Source organism: Cryptotermes secundus, unplaced genomic scaffold (genome assembly GCF_002891405.2).
Source record: "Cryptotermes secundus unplaced genomic scaffold, Csec_1.0 scaffold390, whole genome shotgun sequence".
Taxonomy (NCBI): domain Eukaryota; kingdom Metazoa; phylum Arthropoda; class Insecta; order Blattodea; family Kalotermitidae; genus Cryptotermes; species Cryptotermes secundus.
The window spans coordinates 187340-208671 of NW_019744414.1; the positions used below are offsets into that span (position 1 = coordinate 187340).

The window sequence follows — 21332 nt, forward strand, 5'->3', positions numbered from 1 at the left end:
TACTGAAAAATGCTTAGAACACAGTTTTCAGACAGCTCTTCTAAATAAACGCGTTTCACGAAAATACCGACAACTGACCACGGAGAGACTACTGTTGGTAGATCAACCTACTGGTAGAATTACTGCTTCCTGCAACCTGCGCGCGCAGTACAGTATTGGCGCATTTTGTTGTTAAAATCTTACACAGCATCTTTAAAATTTTTATTTATATAGATATACGATTCATTGATCACTCAGCTGTTTTTCGATATTGTATCAACTGCTCATACACGTATTACGTGGAGTCGAGTGAGGAGCTGTAGGTGGTTTATAATGGATGAGCCGGGAAGTATGAAGAAAGAGGCAGTTATGGCCATTGTTTGAACATTTTTACGTAGTTTGTCTGAAGGAACCGAGGGAAACCATAATGGACTTAATCATGATAACCGGCAACAGATCGAAGTTAGGGACGAGTTCCTTTGAAAACACCCTCCCGCTTTACTAATAGAATATTAAACAAAATCATCTCATGTTTTGAGGTAGGTTTATTGAAAATCCTGGCCTGCTAAAAGGCTTTCGCTTACCTGGTAATGCGTCTTCTGGGCGACAGTCTTTTACTAGGACGACAGCGGTCTACTGAACAACATGTTAATTTAATATAATTATTTCTATTTTCTGCTAGAATTTTACGCTTCTTTCCACTTCCATATTTGTCGGAGACCTACTGACTAACAGTACGTATCTAGACTCAGCCCTGAACCAACTTTGACAGTACTCCACAGTTCTGACATATTTACCCCCGAAAGATGCACCTTGTAAGAGGTGCTACAGACTCACTTACAAAGGACCCGCTGAACAAATCCCGACACTAAACACGTATCTTGATTCATTCCGCAAATATTTACGATATGGATTACATTCCTACCTACATTTTGCTCAATCTTTACTTCACAAACTACTCTCATTGTGTCACTGTGTTATTCTTGCCCATAAAGCCAAAGCAAACATTTTATTCAGAAGATAACAAACATTGAGAAATTTTATATAAAATCCTTGTTGGCAAAGTTTTAGGCAAAAGATGATCTACGAGATGGACGCGTAGTTGGAAGAATAATATCTAAATGAATATAAAATGAATGCTACTCTGGGTTAAAAGTATTAGTCTTGTTCAGTATAGAGGTGAGTGGCGAGCACGGAAGCGAATTACTTGATGTTTTCACCATGAATAGTACGATCTTCTGGGTTTCAGTGTTGTGTACTTTGGAACAAGCCCACCTTCTTCCGGAATACATTGCGTTACATCCCAGAGGATCAGTCTCTTCAAGGTAATGAATCTTAACGTTACACAAAAGTCGAGGAATTTATGGACTAGCAGAGCGACTATAGGCTCCTCAAGCAGGACCTTACTCAATGGAACTGACTTAGTTATAAACAGCTGCTTTCACGCCACAAGTCCATACATCCGACCTTGAGATAAAATGATGAGCAAGCGTAACGGAGATCCTCGTGGAAACAGCCCACACACAACGAAATGTGAACAGATGCGGGTCCTCTTTGAACGAATCATTGCTTATGCAATTCTTTTTAACTGCGTTATCTGTTTCAAGGCAACGTCACCGTGTACGAGTATACAAAAAGAGAAGTACTGGCTACCCATGTAACTCAACTGTACTATATTTCTACTAAAAATTCTGATGAAGATCATGATAATTTTTGTTATTCCGTACATGGTGCGTAATATTCTGAAAACTGAAGCAGTTCCTTCGGCGAAATTAAGACAAAATGCCCAGTGGCTATATCACATACCCTATGAAGCCATCACAAGCAAAAAAAAAGAAATCGACCCTTGGGGCAGCATAGGAAGTGCTTGGTTTATGCATGACGTCCGTCCACAGCACTGACATATATGCACGTGAAATTAGTTGTAAACCGGGCGGATATGAACTACATGGCAAGGCAAGAGCTGGAAATTTGACAACGCTTTCCACGGCACATACTTAATAAATAATATTATATTACTGATTTTCTCGAAATCAATTGTTCATAAACATTGTGTAAGGAACAAAGCCTTTATAAATTTTAAAGAAAACTTTTGGAGAGATACCCCTAAAAATATATCTATACCCTCAATTAATAGGAGTTCAGATAGCTCAGTTGTATAGCGACGGGCTACAGGCTGGACGGCCAGGGTTCATTCAAGTCACTGCAAAAGCAAATTTGTTCTCCTCTCCGCAAGGTGTAAACCGGCCCTCTGACTCACCCAGTTTCCTATCGAATGGGTACCGAGGGCAGTTTCCTCGGGAGTAAGGCGGCCGAAGAGTGAAGCCGACCACTCACCTCAATCTAGTGACGAGGCCAAGAATGGGGGAGTTATACCTCCACTCTCGCATACGTCTTCATGACATACTGCTCAACTAATTAAGCACAGAGACAAATTTATCTTCACCCTTAAGTGATACAGTGTAATGAAAAATGAAGGAAAACTTTCAGAAACTAATGACACATTATTAATTAATTTCGTTACAAATGCACAAAGAGAATTTCGTAATGCCATCGAAAAGCTGAAGTATAGGACCATCGTCGGCCATGTAGCTCGTAGAACTCATGTTGAGTGTCCTTAGAGTTTGTAATGCAATTCAAGAGACTATCAGTCTGCGTGCGTTACATGAGTATTTTTCCGATAGTCTAATTTGTATTATTTTCTTTAAGTTTTTACTTAATCTTGAATTGCTCTGTACAGGCCTGAATAAAATCCACACATGATAATGCTCTTATAATTGAAACAGAGTAGCCTGTATTGTGTCTCTTGCACAGTGAGTAGCTGATCACTTGACTTACGTGTTGGGTGACTCCAGATCGAGGTGGCTGACTGCTAGGAGCACGGCGGGATGTGGCAGCGCAAGCAGGAACAGCAGAAGCAGGGGCAGCACTATGCAGCCCCGCGATGCCGCGGTCATGTCGCCCCTAGTGCGGCTCTCCACTCCCCTCGCCACCGCCCGTCATGTCTGCAAGAAACAAAAGCGCTGCGGTTTATGAAGCCACTTTTGTGGTTTCGGGAAGAACACAACATAGTTAATTAAATTCTGAGTTTCATTTGAATTTAAACAAAGCATAAATATCGCAGGTGCAGAACACAACAACATCTATACCTTTGCTCAGCCTGAAACCAACCAGCACGAACTTCTCTCTGGTGACAAATGTAACATTTATTTATGCTCAGATTATTTAGTCCAACTAGTGCCAAGGAGTGGTGGAGTTATACCTCCACTCCCCCTTTAGACGCCATGGCGTAGTGCTTAATTGTTAAACTAATTAAGCAAAGGAACGTTGCCTTTATCCAGTCCAACGCAATAACCACATCGCCCTAGACTCTTACTGCGCAGGACTTGACATTCTTCACGTAATAGTTACAAAGATTTCAATGTTCTGGGATATAACGCCGTACAGTCCGTTGAAAATCGTCTTATGTTTATGAGGAACATGTCGCTTCAATCTTCAGGATAGAAGAATAAACCAAGCAAGGAGTTAGCAGAAGGAGGCAGCAGGCACTAAGTCAAAGTCACACGAATTTTGTTAGTTGCTTCAGGCTGGTTTCTTGCTATTGTATCATTTCCCCAATGCGTGCTACATTTCCCAACAATCAAATCTATAAGAACGTAATCAACTTAAAAATAGGCCCGTTAGCTGACGAGTACAAATTATGAACTGCTTCGTAAAATTATTTCCATTCTCCTATTAAATTGTCTCGAGTCCAAACATTCTCTTCAAGCCTATAACATTCCTTTTCTAAAGAAGCTAATTCCATGGAGCTTTCATTAAAATAAGGCACTGTTTTCTCGGTTATCCAGAATCCAAACAAAAAGTCTAGGAAGCCACGATGATTGAAGTTCACATTTTATCGAAATGCCATATCCTACGTCAAATACGTGTAATGTGAAGTATAAATCTCAAACGGAGGTTTGATTAGAATTTCTTCGCTTGGTTTTACACAGTCTGACATTTCTCTACCGATCAGAGCGGGCGCACAGTCTACAGCATGAAATGTCTTCGCCCGCTAGGACACTAGGATCGTGGGTTCGAATCGTAATCAAGGCGTGGATGTCTGTGTTAGATAGGGGCCTTGCGACGGGCTGATACCCCATCCAGAAAGTCGTACCGATTGCCTAAGATTAAGAAACTAAAGTGAAATGTAGCGCTTCACGGGTGCCCTATGCTCCAAATGGGAGCAACAGAAACAGAAAAAGAAGAAGATATTTCTTTATTAACTTAAGTCATGAGCGGATTATTTCGTGGTCAGAACTTATCAGGAGCGAGCGGTCTAAGGCGTGCAATGTCTTCCCTCGCTCGGAAGCCGAAATCGTGGGTTCGAATCCCACTCAGGGCATGGATGTTTGTGTGCGTTTTTCTGTGTTTATGTATAGGTAGAGGCCTTGCGACGAGCTGATCACCCGCTCAAGGAGTCCTACCGAATGTGTAAGATCTAGAAAAACCGAAGTGAACGGAGAAGTTCTTGGAGGTAGGCCTAGGCCCACTGGGGCTGTAGTGCCAAGCGGGAAAAAGAAACTTATCAGGAGAGCGCAAAATTTCCGTCACGTGTCAAAAGGTCACGCCAACATATGTCATTCTGACAGGATCCTCGCATCCCTGTTTTTGTTTGTTAGTCGCGGTCGGGCAGCAGGTATGTAAGAAGTGCAATTGCTGCTGAGCATTTCCGAGGTTGAATTCTGCAATGTTATGGCTTGTTCTACCGGTTTCCGACAGAAACCATGAAATGTCTTCAAACCCTCAAATAGCAAGAGATAGAAGTTTTAATTTGTGTTTAATTATCAGTTTTTTTTGTTCCTCATGTACATGCACGGCTTAAAGAACAATTTCCAGACAAGTCGCTACACAGTCTGTCTGTTCTAACTTCCACATCTGTTGGATTCAGCTGGCTGAGGATAGGTGCAGTGGGGGGATTCTTTAAACACAGTAATAAACGTTTCTTTTCAATAAACGGCGGATAATTTAGCGATCAGCTAAGCAACTACAACCTTTTCAAGAACTCCTCTACTTCCGTGGAGACTGCAGATCAGGATTGAAATAAGACGTATGATCATTATTAAATTTAATTTAAACATGAAATTGTTAGTAACCTTCCGGTCTAAAAAACCGAAATTAACGGCCGTAGGGATTCGTTACGCTGACCACGCGACATCCTATATCCGCTAAACTTGGAACTAAATTCGCCGACAAGCGGCGGTCGCTCGGTCGGTATAGTTGGATTGCGGACTGAAACCACGGAGTTTGTTTTGTTTGTTCTTTGTGATGGAGCAAAGGATACGTACATGTAGATGTAGTTTTTTTGGGTAAATTTGGAATCACAATAATTAGACTGTAAGATTAAAACAGTAATAAGGCCATGAACCGGAGAGCTTGGGTCTACAAGGAAGTACAAGCAATTCCTGACTAATCAGAATGTTAACGCGGCAGCGTAAACCGCTGACAATGCGGAAGGGCTATATGAAGTGGGCCATAAGCACTATGGCAGACGGAAAATGCTGAGTAGGAGGAGGCGGCCTACCAAAAGAGTCAACCCCTTCTTGATCGACAACCAATAATCAAGCCACACCGACCCAAAATCACGTCAGGGTAGGAGGACCCTATACCCGGAAGACGACGAGTCAGCGAGCAGAGGTTATAAAAACCCGAGACGAACCATTTTAGGGGCTTTTTCTTGGCTTTTAGCTTTTTGCTTTGGCCTATTCGATCCGATTCGATTCTATTCGAATCTAGTACGCTATTATTATTAATGTCATTATTACATTAGTATTACAATTGTGGCCATGAGTGGACGATGGGTTGTGACGGCGAGCCTCCTCTTCTTCAGCTCAAGTAAGTGAAACCATCTTCATATAGCCATGATCATTAAGTGTAAAGTGTAACAGAGTAAAGTGTAACCCGGGAGAGATAGGCTAATCAGATGGGCTAGGTTCATTCAGCGATTCCAAGCATAGAATACCGACAGCAGGGTGACAGGAGGTGGACATGATGAGACGCTGCAGGATTATTCCCAATGTAAGACGAACCGACAAACGTCGGCACAGTGTGTATATAGTGTATATAACGACGCAGGTAAATAGAATAGGCTAGGACTGTGTACGAGTTTAATTCAACCACACATATCCTCGAGTGTTACCCTCTTCCTCAAAGACTCCAGGACTTCCCAAAGCTTTAGCGAATTACGGTTTAACCCAGACAGTAATGCAAGCTAAGATAAGTACGAGATTTCTTGAATTACCAAGATGGTGGCAGCATACTAAACAGGGTGACGGAGAGGGATATTTCCTCGCCCTCCGTCATCACGGCAGAAGATAAGTGTAGCGACAGCTAGAGAGAGGTACAGTGGTGGAAGCGGTGGAGGTACCTCCATGCCCCCCTCACGCCATAACATTCTTTATTGTTAGTAACCTGTGAAATTATTCAAGACTTAATTCTAAATAACCAGACACACAGTGACCTACATAAAATAAATAGTGTAAAAATGAGATTTATTTCCTTGTGAAAAACATTGTTAAAATCGACTGTTCGAAAATAAATAAGTTTAATACCAGGCGCGCTGGTGCAGCTGTATAAAACTGTAGGTGCAATACACTTGTGCACATGACTAAGCGTGAAATATGTGTTTGCGTTCCTCGGTTCAGTCGATCTACAACGCTCAGTTAAGTTTGCCGTGCTAATTATATATAACAGGAACTCAAATGGTTCACGTATGTGTTCTCAGTATGTCATGTTTAGTCTCAAACTGTGTTCCTGAGTTATGCACATTGAAACATGCGGATGTGTGACCCCAATGCGCAACGCACAATTCTTCCTTAACACGTCTCCACTGCTGCAAGTCGTGTTGATTCGGTACTTGGCCTGCCTCTTCAGTTCAATATTTCTCCCCCTTAACTCAGTACATCTTTCATCGCCCTGTTTTCTACCTCTTGGTTTTGGAAATGACACTTTTACCTTTATATTAATTTCCACTGGTAACTGGGTACTACTCTGGTTCTTCTGTGTTCTAATAACAAATCAACGGTACTCACACGTCAGTTTGTAACAAACACGCTCAGTCAGTATGGAGACTAATTTAGGAGATGGATGACCAATGAGTCTGATTCCCGGAAGTGCCAAGAAATCCTTATCCTCTCCACAGCTTCCAGGCCAGCTCTGTGGTCCACCCAGCCTCCTACGAATGGGTATCTGGGACTCTTTCCTTGGAGTTAAAGCATCCGAGGCGTGAAGTTGACCATTCGTTTTCACCTAGTGAAGAGGTTAAGAATCCATGGAGCTATGTCCCACTTTCTCTCACGTCTTCATGGTGTGGTACTCGATGAAACACGGGGACAATATTACCTTTCACGTGTTATGCATTAGAGGCAGAGCTCTGAGCCTGTAATGGTTACATACTGTGTCTTTCCGCTCCTTGCCAATTGGAGCGATTTCGCAAAACGCTACTTGCAGGGGACACACGCGAAACAAATATCTACAGAAAACGCACACGAAAATGCTATTCAGCAATTGCGTTTGCAGCGATAGGCGAGGAGATTGACTCGCCACCTGAAAATGGTCCATACTGTTTCCGGACACATCCGGATTTGCCATTTGGGTTTACCGATGCACCAAAACCAGATAAATAATGCAGGATAAGGACTTCATATTTTCGATTCTGCTGAAGGAGCAAGAAAATAAAGCTTGAAAACCAATCAAACCGAGATTGTATAGCCGAAGAAATGAAATGGCTGGACGAAATGCTGCGACAAGTTGGCCCCTTTGCTGAGTCATATAAACGAATGCGTAAAATGAACCTAAATATACTACTAAATAAATACAATGTATGCTACTAGAATAAAACCAAAGTCCACAGACGTTCAAATGCTTCCTGAGTCCTTTGTGACCAACAGTACAAGCCCACTGGCCCGTAGTATGTTTTATATAAAGTAATTAGTCCCATCCTTGGGACGAGCTGATCACCCGCCCAAGGAATCCTACCGAATGTGTAAGATCTAGAAAAACCGAAGTGAACGGAGAAGTTCATGGAGGTAGGCCTAGAACCACTGGGGCTGTAGTGTCAAGGGGGAAAAAATTAGGCCCATATACTGAATGAAGTAGGTATGTAAAGGAGAGGAATAGAAAACGGAAGGGTCAATTTTTCATATAAAATTTTAAAAATATGCTTTTTTGTTAAAGTAATAAATAACCCGTGGAAAGAAAATGCATATTGCCGGATGCAGGTTCGTAGAACTTCCAAGTTGACAATGAAGTCTGAGATTTCTCCAGCAAAGTCACTACTTCTCTTCTGACACAGCAAGTTTATTCTAATTATCAGCTGAGCACTGTTCATTCATCATTCAGAGACTGCGGTGTGGTTCACTGCATAACAATTTCAATTTGCGATCGAGACATTCGGCGTTTCTCCTCTTATTCTTGGATGTTAATATATTTCTTTTTCCTTCTGACCAGTATAGCAAAGTGAAAGTCTTGTACAAGAAATTATCTCACGGCTCAGATGAGCCCCGCGGGCAACAGTTCGAGGCTATATGTGGTATACTGACTTAAATACTAGCCACAATATGGAACACACTGAAACATTCTTTTAGAATTGCAATAAATATCAACAGAAACTGTGTGACACGTCACAGCCAGATTGTGGAGTTACGTAATTGTAATGGACTGAAATCGCTTGCCAGATTAGTGGCCGTTGTTGTAAGATGTTTCGTAGTGTAGAAATCACTGATTATGACGGATTATACTCATTTCAGTGTGTTAGCCGGAATATTCTAAAATGTACTTATACATTATTAATTGATGAGCTGTAGCTGTAGCAGGTAATAGGCATATCAATGACTTCACTTCATACATTACTGAACTTGTAAAACTGCAGATAATCCTGCAAATTTAGCTATGAGGTTAAGATCCTTCCATCGAAGCACCCAGTGCCTCTCCATTGCCTCTCCAGGAAAAACAGCTGTACCAGAAATCGTCTGAGAGTAACAGGAAATAAAAAAACAAACAAACAAACCAAAGGACTCAAGGAAGGATACAAATTTCCTGATCTAGTTACTGGAATTAAAAGGAAAGGTTTGAGTTGCTGTGGATCGCACTTTTTGTTATTGTTGTTTTACTGAAAAAATATACGCATATAGTAATGACTTGACTATCGCGGATACCAGCCTCAACTCACATTACAACCGAGGATTTTTCTAATAATATTTTCTGTTTCGCCTTCGGGTTGTCTATGAAGGCTTCACCTGGAGAACGTTGCTAACATAACGACAACGGAGCTATTTTAAATTAATACCTCTTTGAGGGTTATTTTAGCGCTGTGTCAGTAGTTAGACGATAAGTATTTGGAAGGAAGTGCTCTTGGGCTGATCCAGAAATTTCTGGATCGACTGAAGAAAACAGCAGGAAAACCCAGCCAAGACGGCAGGTGACCCAGCAGAAACTCGACCCGAGCACCTCCGGAATACGAGTCTTGGGCATTACCGCTACGCCAACCTGTTAGGCGAATTCGATGACAATGATGCCATTATGTCATCCATTTGGACTACTTTCAGTCGCAGCCATCGGCAATGCCTGTGTAGTCGTGACAGTGCAGACCGCCTTCCCCATCCGCAGCCTGTTGTCGCTGTTTTCGTTTCTTCAGTGTCTTCTTATTGACATTCTGACCCCCAGTTCTTCCTAATTTTTAGTTTCATCTTCATTTCCTGTAAATAATGTGTTCGTCTACGATATTCTATTGACTAAAATGTTTTATCCGTCAGAATTTTCGTGATAAATTATAGGGTTTGGTGTTCTCACAGCGGTGGTTATGAAGCGTTCTACTTTCTGGGAGCAAGCGGAGGTCTTCTTGTCGCCTGCTTTCATGGTGGTTTCTTGCATGCTTAATTCGACGACAAAGAAGATGAAGGTGACGTTCTCCTTCGAACTGTCGGTTCAATTTTAACATACTGTACGGCGTTATATCTCAGAAGATAAAACTTCTCATGATAAATTGTTTTAGTCCTTATCTCTCCGCCAAGTATGGTCGCTGCTCTTCCGTGTCTTCATTCGTTCTGTCCGAGTGTGTACAATTATACAAAACAATTATAACGTAAGTGTACGCAACACAAGCCAAAGCGAAGATCGACAGAGGAAATAAAATGCCTAAACTTGGCGGGACAGTTCGGACTGACGGCTAATATGACATACGCTACGCAACATTACCAATTATCTGCATTTCAAAGCCTGAACTGACAGTGGCCTTGTATATAATGTATATGTATACAATTGTAAATAATGTTACTCCATGTTGTTTTATAACCGTTAATTTGTAATAATCTAAACTCTTGACAAAGACCAAGGCATTTGCAAAGGAGAGGCCCATACTCCACTCCGAAAAGATGATACACAACAAACATGACTGTAACGGGCTCAGGGCCTGGGCGGACTGACTGAGGAGAATGAAGTTACTCAGATCCTACTATTTCATTATGCTAACCGGGAAATGGTCGAAAACCTGATTAAAAACCGCAATAACAACAATAACATTAATGAAGATGTGAAGGTCTGTCCGATCTGTCCTAAATCCAACAACAAAAACAACAAAAGTAAAAGTGTCCGTGTGCTTAATTCAGCAAAATTCTGTGAAGACGTGTGACTCTGGGAGCACTGGGTGCTGCGAACTCGTTCACGTAGGTTAAAGCGGCCAGGGCGCGAAGCTCACTAATCACCTCCATATAGTTCCAAAGTTGAAAATACATGGAACTGTACCTCCATTTTCCACATATTTAATAATAATAATGATAATTAATTTGTATGCTTCAAATATTATTTTGACGGTAGTGATCAAGTTAAGGAGAAGAGAATAACACTAAAATGCAGCTAATAAGATATAAAAGTTTATGACGATGGTGAAATAATACAAACATTATGTTTCTGGACATTACCCTTCGTCCGGAGATAGGGTCTAGTTCTAACGAATGGGCCCACCTCAGGGCGGAAATAACATCCAGCCTCAGAAACGCTGATTTTAATTAGAAACATAAAGGGGTTTTACAGGAAAACAGGAAGACGGATAACGTCCAGTAACATACATTTGCACTAAAATGCAGCTTAATCTGCTCTAATTTTCATATCATCAAAAAGACAGTGAATTAAGTTAGCGGCTAAGAATTTTTCTCTAGGTCAAATGCTTACGTTGTTATTTTTTCATTACAACAGTTCATTTCCGAGCTTCGTGTATGGGACACCCATTAGTTTTTCTGACGCTCTCTACCGTCCAGAGACCCGACATGCCAATGTAAAAGGATCCCGAACGCATGTGAAGATCTCTCCTAATGTTTGTAATTATATAATACAACACACAATTAGCCTCGTTCTTCGACTTTTCCAAGTCAAGGTTCATAACCCACATCTTCGTCATTTTATGACAGTAATTCGTTCTAATTAATATACTACAGCCCTATTCAAAAGAGAAAATAGAAACAGCAGTGTTTACTTAAATTAATCTGTTCCTTTAATAGAAAAGTCTTATGAAACCGGCAGCATTACTCAGTGCCATGCAAACCGAAACGCTAGTCTCCTTACATTTCTTTCTGCAACGTAACATAGTTTTTCAGTATGGAATTCGGACAAATGCGGTATCTGAAGGGGGAGATGCGGTAGCGTAGTTGGTTGAGGCTACAAGCTCAAAGGTCGCGGGTTCGAGTCCCGATGTGGTGGACTTTTTCAATTTCACCCAATCCTTCCAGCCGCACTATGGCCCTAGAGTCGACTCAGCCTCTAACAGAAATAAGTACCGCCTCCTGTGAGCCGATTAGCTATAGAGAAAATGTGGGAACCTCGACGTCCCACAAATTTTCGGGTCTCCATGACCTGTCACAGGGATAGCTTTAACTTCTTTTTTACCTATACGGTATTTGAGGATGGTAACCACGTAACAGCACGCAAAAACTCCTTTGTTCTAATATAAATTCGAAACATCGATATGTATAACCAAGTTTATCAGTAGCGTGACTGAACTTTGAAGGATTAATAACGTTGTACCAATTGTAAAGTAATTCGAAGTCAATAACACTGTGCATGTGTCAAGAATTTTGCGTAAATAATTAAGAAAATGTACTTTTATACAAATATATTTCTGACCGATAGTAAGAGTAAATTCGATAACACTGATTTTAAAAAACAAGAATAGTGAAAATAATACATGTATCCATGACTTTATTAAATTCGCTCGAAGTGGCTAACATTTATCAAAGCCGTTTGAAGTCTCAAACATTTTTCGTTTGTTACTCTTATCATAAAATTTGAACACTGCTGCCCTTCTTCCTAACTTGGTTCGTAAGTTTGTTTTATTTCAATGTAAGCAAGCAGAAATTATGAAATATTGCATACTTATGGTCAGTAAAGTGAACTAGTGTACTACTTAATAAATGTTCGTACAAATATCAACATTAATACAGAGGACGTAACTACTTTTGCACACTCCATAATAACTTATTCAGTTCTTCTCCAGCAACTGCACATGCCTCTATTGGCCATTTTGATTAGTGGGTGGGAAACTCGTATAGGTTTATTCATTTTATGATGATTGTCGTTGGGGCCCCCCTTGATACATCAGTAATTTTTACTACTACGATTAGTGTTAGTAGTACGAGTAGATATAGGGCTATTAAGATGGTTAAAGACACTCTTGGTTGATTATATATAATGTTCTTGTTATTAAGGTGATTTCATTTCTTCTTGTTGTATTGCAGGTTGCTGAATCTCTTCTGTCGGGTGTTGTCCAGTCCTAAATCGTTATTGATGTAATTATTATTATTATTGCTGCCAGTATTATCTTTGTTGATAATGAGAATATTTCATCTGATGCTAAACTTGCTACATAGATAAATAGGACTAACTAATAAAGTAACCGTTAAATTAGGACTGAGTGTCTGTAGGCTGTTGCACTTTGCCGATCAGTGTCATATTTCCTTTTTCATTGCAAATCCGGAAGTCTTAGCTTCTTAAATTTTGAAAAGGATTCTGAAGATCCTGAAAGAGAGTGGAGTGAAGCAGACCCCTGGACGTATTTTCCCAATTCTTCGTCTACGATTTTGCTTTCCTCCAAGGTCTTAATGCGTTCATTCATTGAAGACATAAATACATTTAACTCTTTTCTTTTGTAGTATTCATTTATGCTGAATTGCTGTGACAGAGAATAAAACTAAAAATGGCAAAGCGAAACAACATATATGCACACATCTACATAATTTGGCTCACAACTCTATTATAGAGCAACAGAATGGAAATAATATTTGGTCAGCAACAACAGTGTCGAAAGAATTTTCAGTTCTGCTCACCGTACACGATGCAATAATATCTAGGTTTCAAATTAAATCTTTTTTTTTAAATTCGTCATTGCACTACATGTTTCGGCCTACTCGACCATTATCAGGTGCGTTGAAATAATGTTAACATCAACACTGCACACTTGAGAGGCGACAGGCATACCAAGAAGACGATACATTTAGCATAGAAGGAAGAAATATGTACTCGTACACTGACTTAATTTGAAAAATATCATAAATGCAAAAACAGCGATCGCTGCAGCGCGGAAGGCACGGCAGTTCCCTCAAATTTCAATGCACCTGAAGAAGTCCGATTAGGCCGAAACGTGTAGTGCAGTGGCGAATTTCAAGAAGGATTTGATCTTAAATCTCGACATTATTTAATGCTGGGTGGTAAACAAAACCGTAAATTCTAGTTCCAACTGAAACAGGATACTAAGATACAACAATATCAAGAGAAACTCAAAATAAACTTTTATAAGCAAAAAGTTATATATACACGGCAAAATCTTAAACTTCGTTGTTTGAAGAAGCTCAAGTCATGTCGGGTAGTGGGGATTCTACTGTATAAGGGACTGAGGCGCATTGTATTCCGTTATACTTGTACACAGGAGTCAGAACAAGGCAATAGTTTCAGCCCGTATTTGTTTAATATTTTTACAGATGACACCGTTGATTATATTAGCAAGGATAATCGACATGCACCGACAACTGGAGCAAGAAAAATTCAGAGTTTAGCTCATCTCTGACAAAGCCATATTGAGCTCGATATAAATAAGGAACCGAGGGATCATTCCCGGGGAATAAAGCAGCTAGGGAGCGAAGCTGACCTCTCACATTCATTTGTTGCCAAGGTCAAGAATGGTGGAGCACTACCTCCACTACTCTATATATTTCCATGGCACACGGCTTAACTAATTAAGCACAGGAACAAATTTACCTTGCATGTAAAGTAATTAATGAAAAGCGCGATATAAGGGAAGCAATATTTTGTTTGCATTTGTTGTGACTCTCGTATGAAAGAAACGGCCGCAAAAATAGTATTGCTGCTATTGTGGTGCTATTGCTACACTAGCAATAGTACTTAAACTGATGTGAAGTATGTATGTTAAGAATTTATGCATCACTAAAACTCTGTGTTAGATGGACACAGATCTCTGCAGTAAACTTTACACCCTTTACCTTTCTATGAACGGATGCTTTATAGTTTTCAAATGACAGTTCAGTATGAAAACGCACGCCTTCTCTTATGTTTCATACTGTGCAACCCAATCGTGTCAGAAACAAACATTGGAATTTCTAACTATGTTAGCATGTACTATGCATTCGCTCTGCATTTCTTTAAATCCACAACGTATTAAAACCTTTCACACAAAACATGTTAAGATTCTAATGAGACGTATTTATGTCTGTGTAAAATTTTCGTGTGATGTGCCGCTATTGAGAGAAGTATGTTCGGTTTGTGACCCATGCAAAAGTACGGGTTTTATGGATATTACGCGGATAAATTTTAGAGTAGACCTACAAATAAAAAATTTCATCAAAATCATTTAATTTATTGTGAAGCTGGAACATTTTTATGTAAGCCAAGTGCACCACATGCCCTACTATGCATTCTAATCCTAGACATTTTACAAAGGCGTACAAATAATATTTATCATAGTTCAACCTATCATACTTCGCATCCCGAGAGTGTATTTTATTTTCGATCTGTTTATCCGCAAGTCTTTCAGCATTTGCTAGCATAGGTCGCATAATCTGAGGCAGTATGCTATATCTCTGGAAACTGGGTTCAGTAGTGGGCATATATCTGAATATTCCGTGCCTTAAACAAACTCGCCTGTCACGCGACTTCTTTTTGCGATGTCCCAGTTCGACGCCATTGTTTAGGGCAGTTTCCCAGCATTGTTTGTTCACTTATTAACCGTTGCAACACTGTGAACCGAAAGTCGTTGAGAACACAGCGTCACTTCATCCTGGCTCTACTGTACGTGTAAGTTTCCTCGACTGACAGCAATCAACTGCACGCATATGTGGAAGGTGTAAAAAGTGTGCAGGACTTCCAGTACCCGTGTAGCAGAAACTGAGGGTCACACACCGCTGACATAATTCCCTAGAGGTTCGGCCACACAGAGCGCTACGTACGCTATGTTCGCTACATGAAGAGAAAAATATCTCCCTTTATTGTCAATGTGACCGGCCACACAAACTTCCGTATGCTACGTACGCTGTGCTCCCTATGTTAGCTGCGTCGCAGAGTGTACACAGCGTACGTAGCGTACGTGGCGAACATAGCGTAGCGCTCTGTCTGGCCGAAACTTAACTATCACAAAATCCTGAGTTACCGATAGTTCATTCCGTCTCTCATTCCCATCTCTTTCTCGGTCTAACAAGTGAACGTTTCCCGGTCACAGTTCTGTACATATTCCTTGTCGGTATAAATCACGACCCAAGTTTAAAGATCTATAAACGTGCTTTCCACAAAGCTTAAGGCTATTTGGACTTCATCGATCGCCATAGTCTTACATAAAGAAGCTTCGGAAACGAGTTCTATTTTCACTGGGTTTGAGAAGAGTTCTACCTAGGGTCTTACTCGAATTTCTTCATATGCTCTTCGCCCGATGGAGGAAATACGCAGGCGCTGTTCTCAGTTTGCACAACGTAGCTGATGTCCGGCTAAGTGCAGTGAGACCCGCACTCGCTCAGGCGTTCCTGCAGAGGCTCCTGTTTTGCTTGTCATGACATTCCCATACTGACTGCTGACAATGAACTGCCGAATTTCCGTCCCATCTAATTCTGCTTTCGGGATGATATAAGCAAAGGAGGGAAAAGTTGTCGCAATGCCCAAATAGGGAGTAAGTTACAGGAGGACAGAGAAAACTGCATGATGAGGACCTTCGTGATTTTTACTTTTCAACAAATAGTATTATAGTTCGCTTGCGGACTAAAACCACGGTGTTTGTTTTTAGTTTTGTTGTTATTAGGGTCTTATCAAGGAGAATTATATCGTCCTAAATGCAGCAAGAATGAGAGAGATGATAAATATAAGCTGTACATAACTTTAGTCAGAAAATCTGAAGAAGAGAGACAATTACGAAAATCTAGACGTAAATGGTAGGGTTATGTTAAAATAAGCTCTCAGAGACTGGAATGGGACTGCGTGGGCTGGATTTATTTGGGTCAGTATTGGGATCAGTGGCGGGTCTTCTGAACACTCTAATAAACCTTCGGGTTCCTTAAAAATGGGAGAAATTATTGACTAGCTAAGCGATTATTAGCTTATGTTCACTGGAGTTATTTATCCCTTGGTCATGCCTGTAATGAAGGCGTATATGTTAAGTGGAAGTAAACTTTCTTAACCTCAGACCTCAACAGAGGTGAGTAGTTTTACTCCCAGATAAAGAATTCCATTCTAATTACTGCGTTTTGTTGCCATCAAGAAATCATCAAAACATTTCCACTGAATGATAGTTACAAAAATCATTTGTCATTTAGTACTCAAAAGCATCGTGTGAATATGGCAAAATATGGTATTTGAGTAACAGGACGCTTTCGAGAGACAAGTTGAAACAGCTGTACAGGAGTGGTTTTGCATTTACACTGCTCCACACATTCTTCAACGAGAGTATAAATTAAAAACACAATGATAAAAGATTCAGTATAATAAATAGAATTGCTTTCAATGCTAGAAGGAGAAAATTGAATTGAATAGCGGCCTATTTCCTGAAAGAACCGTGAGAAATTGTTCTTGTCGACCCAGATAACTAAAGAACTGCTTCAGATTTATCAAGTAATTCAATATTTCCATATAAGGAAATAGTCAATAGACAGTACTTACTTTTGCTGACCTCACACCAGTTAAGAGATATCGATCCCTCACAATATGTGAGTTGTGTTGCTAGCTTAACAACAAATGTTTGTGGCGCTAGATCACATCACGATATTCTGTGATTCTTTAGCCCACTTTCCCTCCTTAAAGGAACACCTTTCTTTATGAGATCGCCATTCTGTCAGTGTTTGCATTCTAAGTTCAATTTTTGAACCTGTTGATGGATTTCCAAGAAACATGGAAACTGTTTTCTCTTATTGGAGGGAACCCCAAAGCTTTGCTCTATAATTTCCTACTATCTTTAATAGCAACATGGTAGAAGAGCGTATTTTTAAGACGGGACTGACAATTTAGCATACGGAAGTCGTTTATGGAAATTGAATTTAGAGAAATATGCAACTTTCGATTACATTTTGTAGAACATGAATATCAGCACGGTGGCAATAAGAAAAACATTTTTAGATTCCGGTTTAACGACTATACGTAATTAATAATTAGAGCGTGTATGGTGAAATTAGATGAAGAAATAGATCATAAACACAGACCTACAAACAAATATACGAGTAGTAAGAAGTTTATTTTTGAAATTACACAATTATAGCCCGGGCACGATGCGAAAGTTTGAGTTTGAGTTTGAGTTATACAGGTTTAATATGGGCAGAATTTGTATTCTAGTAATAAGTTCTACAAAAAATATTGCAAAATAAAAAAAAAACATGATAAGCTATACACACTTCAAGAAAATAATAAAACTTGAAAATGGGCTTTATGAGTTATTTATCTGATATGAACAACAAACGAGCCATGATAAACGTCCTGCAAAGTCAGCCTTGACTAGCCCTCTGTATCTCTTGTGACGCAGTTCACAAGCATTTCTTTCTTCTTTTAGAACAGTCAATTCGGTTTGCCCCACGAATTAGTACGTGAGAAGAGATGAGAACGGAGAAAACATTCAACTCTTTGAAGCATGAAGTTTTTCTCAACAATATTTTGAAATATAAACAAACCGCTTCTATGATTCTGTGTTTCAGCTTCCCGTTGCAAGTGTCCGTCTTCACGTCCATTATTTGTCATCCGTCGATATTGCCTAGGCACTAGTAAAGACAACNTTCACTATTTAATTTTAATTTTAGTTGAACATTTTACACTTTCACACTACATGTTTCGGCCCCAAACGGCCATCTTCAGGTGTCTTAATATGTTACAAATATTTTATTAAATTNTTATGAACAACTGACGACATCCCGTGTGAGGAGAAATAATATGCACCAAAATAACGTGGGTTTAATAGAAACTTTAAAGGATTTCATCTGGTTTTACCTTGAAAAGAGGGCTCCAGCGTGTGAGTTTAACACGGACTAAGACAGTGTAGCAGTTTTAACATAATTCAATTAAATATTTGTAACATATTAAGACACCTGAAGATGGCCAGTTGGGGCCGAAACATGTAGTGTCAAAGTGTAAATTAAAATTAAGTAGTGAATAAAAAAGTGTTGCACTAGTGACGGACGATAAATAATGACGTTAAACTGCTTCTACATTAGAAACATCGATAATTCGGTTTTGTGTCGGAAATAATCGCTGATTATTTTAAGAATCATACATAACCTAAATTCCACGGCTTCTGCAAAGTGCAGATATTTTAAGAAAGTTAAAAGCTGCACTAACGAGGCGGGGATATAGGTTCAAATTTTAAGCTACATTTTCAAATATTTCGAAGGCAATTTGTGTCTTTCTGTCAGGAATATTTCATAATTTTTATTGCTAGTGGGGTGGGATTAAGTCCCTTGTACTGTGGACACTTCTGGCCTATTGTACCAGCCCCAGATGACAGGTGAGGGTGATTGTGCAGCAATTGGTGGAATGAAGATTGGCAGGGGAAACCGCAGTACTAGGAAAAAACCTATCCTAGCGCCAATTTGTCCACCAGAAACCCCATTTGACCAGGCCCGGAATCGAACCCGGGTCGCCGCGGTTGGAAGCCAGCGACTAACCGCTTGAGCTATGGCGCGGCCCTTCTGTTAGGAATAACAATTCGTCCTGCTTTCTGGTTCCGGTCTCTGGGTCCACAAGTGTGATGCACGGCTAGTCATCAAGTTTAATTACAAACGTATAATATAATTTCTAGCATTAAATTATTGTACTTACATTGATAGCATTTCCTAATTAGCGAAACAACCCTGACAAAAAAGTAGAAAAGTGTACTGGAGTGGAATTCACATATTTCTTAAATATGTTCTTTGCGTACTTTCACACACCACTGGGTATGATATTAATCTATAAAGTAAAAAAGTAAAGGTATCCCTGTAACCGGCCGTGGAGGCCCATACGGTTGTGAGATGTTGAGTCCCCACATTTTCTAGATGGANACTATGGAACAATCGAGAAAACACGTTTCCGCGGAGACGAATTCACGAAACAATAGAAGAGTTGTGTGTTCTGTTCGGTCCGCGCAGAGGGGTTATAAAGAGGACAAAGAAGACTGTTCAGGCAGTTGAGTTTTGAGACGCTAGCTATCCAGGACATGAACTTGGGAACATAGGAATTGAATTGAGAGTCTCTGGAGATGGCAGTCAAATGAATGAGAAGAGGTGGCAAGAATATAATTAGGCTATGCAAAGATGACATTATGTGTGCTGCAGTGACAGTGAGTGTTATAAATCCGTTGCCAGGATACGACTAATGAAGACTGAGAACACTTGTGTGCGTGTAACATTGGACTCTATAGAGTGTGTAGCTCAGCGACAGAGCTGTATTATTTTACTTCTGAGTTGAATGTATAAGATGTCAATAAATCCAATTATCCAATCCAAAACCCGTCTATAAATCACGCACACCCCCAAATACGTTGCAATATAATATGAATAAATGTAACTTCTATTCACTATTTTGTCATTGTTCTGACAAATTTCTGTTCCCTTCCGCTGACCGAACAGACCACACCCAAGCATAATATTAAATTTAATGTTTCAAGCATGCGCGTTAGAAGAGACAGCTACTGAGCTGCAAAGGGTTGGCCTGCAGTTTGTGGATATGGTTTGAATTCTAATTCGGAATCCTTACGTTTCAAGAGAAAACGTTAATTTATTCTGCTCTATATGATTAAGTATTTGGATAAAAACATTTCAATTAAATTAAATAATAGTGAGCGCCTGCCGGAGAAAAGTGATTGAATTCACGCACCAGCCGCTCTATCCCAGGTGGAACAGCCCCTAGTATTCACTGTCTGGGTGGCTGGGTGGACTTCAGTGCCACTCTGGGCAATATGGGCAAGAGAATGACACCCTGTCCCTGCTGAAAATCAAACCCGGTTCCTCAGTCGCCCAGCCCTTAAATCACCCTCTATGTCGATTGAGGTAAGGTACCGCTATCCCTGTAACAGACCAATGGAGGCCCATAGAGTTGTGAGACGTTGAGGCTACCACATTTTCTAGACAATTGGCTCACAGATGGCGGTGAGGTTGCCAGTCTTATGTGCCGGCCGCCATTTACTCCCTAGGTAGATTCCTGATACTCGTTTCTGTTAGAAGCTGAGTCAACAATAGGGCCATAATGAGGCTGGAAGGTTTATTCAGTAATGTCACAGGGAATTAGACCCACGACCTGCCGGCTTGTAGTATAATGCCTCAACCAACTATGATATCGCGTGTCTCTATGTCCTTTGAGGTATATTAAAATCTCAACTTACGTAAAATTGGTTATTTCGGATTGCCTCGAGAGGGAGAGGGTTTTAGTAAAACTTTCGGTCGTAAGGTGACTAAGACGTTTCGTATTGGGGTCATGCTGGCCCAAGCCTGAACCTCCTTCTAGGCTTGCACGTATGTGGTACGTAACACGAAACATTTCCCGTAAGTTGGCCGGAGGGCGGAACAGAATTTTTATTATGCTCACGTGAAGCAATATACAAGACGTCATAGCGTCAGAACTATGACTCGCAATTCCAAGTTGACTGCATATTTCTCCTTCTTCTTCTACCTGAATGGATTAGGCTGTCTCGCCTATTCCCGTTCAGAATGAATTCCGAAATTATGAATCTTATAGAGAGTTGAAGAAAGCAGTCTTCTGGGATTTGGCACCGTGTATATGTGGTGTTAACCGACGTTTCGGAGGAACGTATCGCCTCCATCTTCAGGGTAGAAGAAAAAATATAAGAAATCTGCAAGCGAAGAGACCGTGAGAACCGG

The 21332-nt window shown here is 40.4% G+C and overlaps 1 protein-coding gene across 1 annotated transcript in view; it reads right to left on the reverse strand.

The window, feature by feature from the left end:
• The window catches only part of LOC111874742, a 50507-nt gene that overhangs the window by 15380 nt on the left and 13795 nt on the right, over window positions 1-21332 (reverse strand). Inside the window, exon 2 of the mRNA XM_023870488.2 lies at window positions 2818-2984. Coding sequence (XP_023726256.1) covers window positions 2818-2936 — 119 coding nt within the window. The 5' untranslated portion in view covers window positions 2937-2984. The remainder of the gene's footprint in view (window positions 1-2817; window positions 2985-21332) is intronic.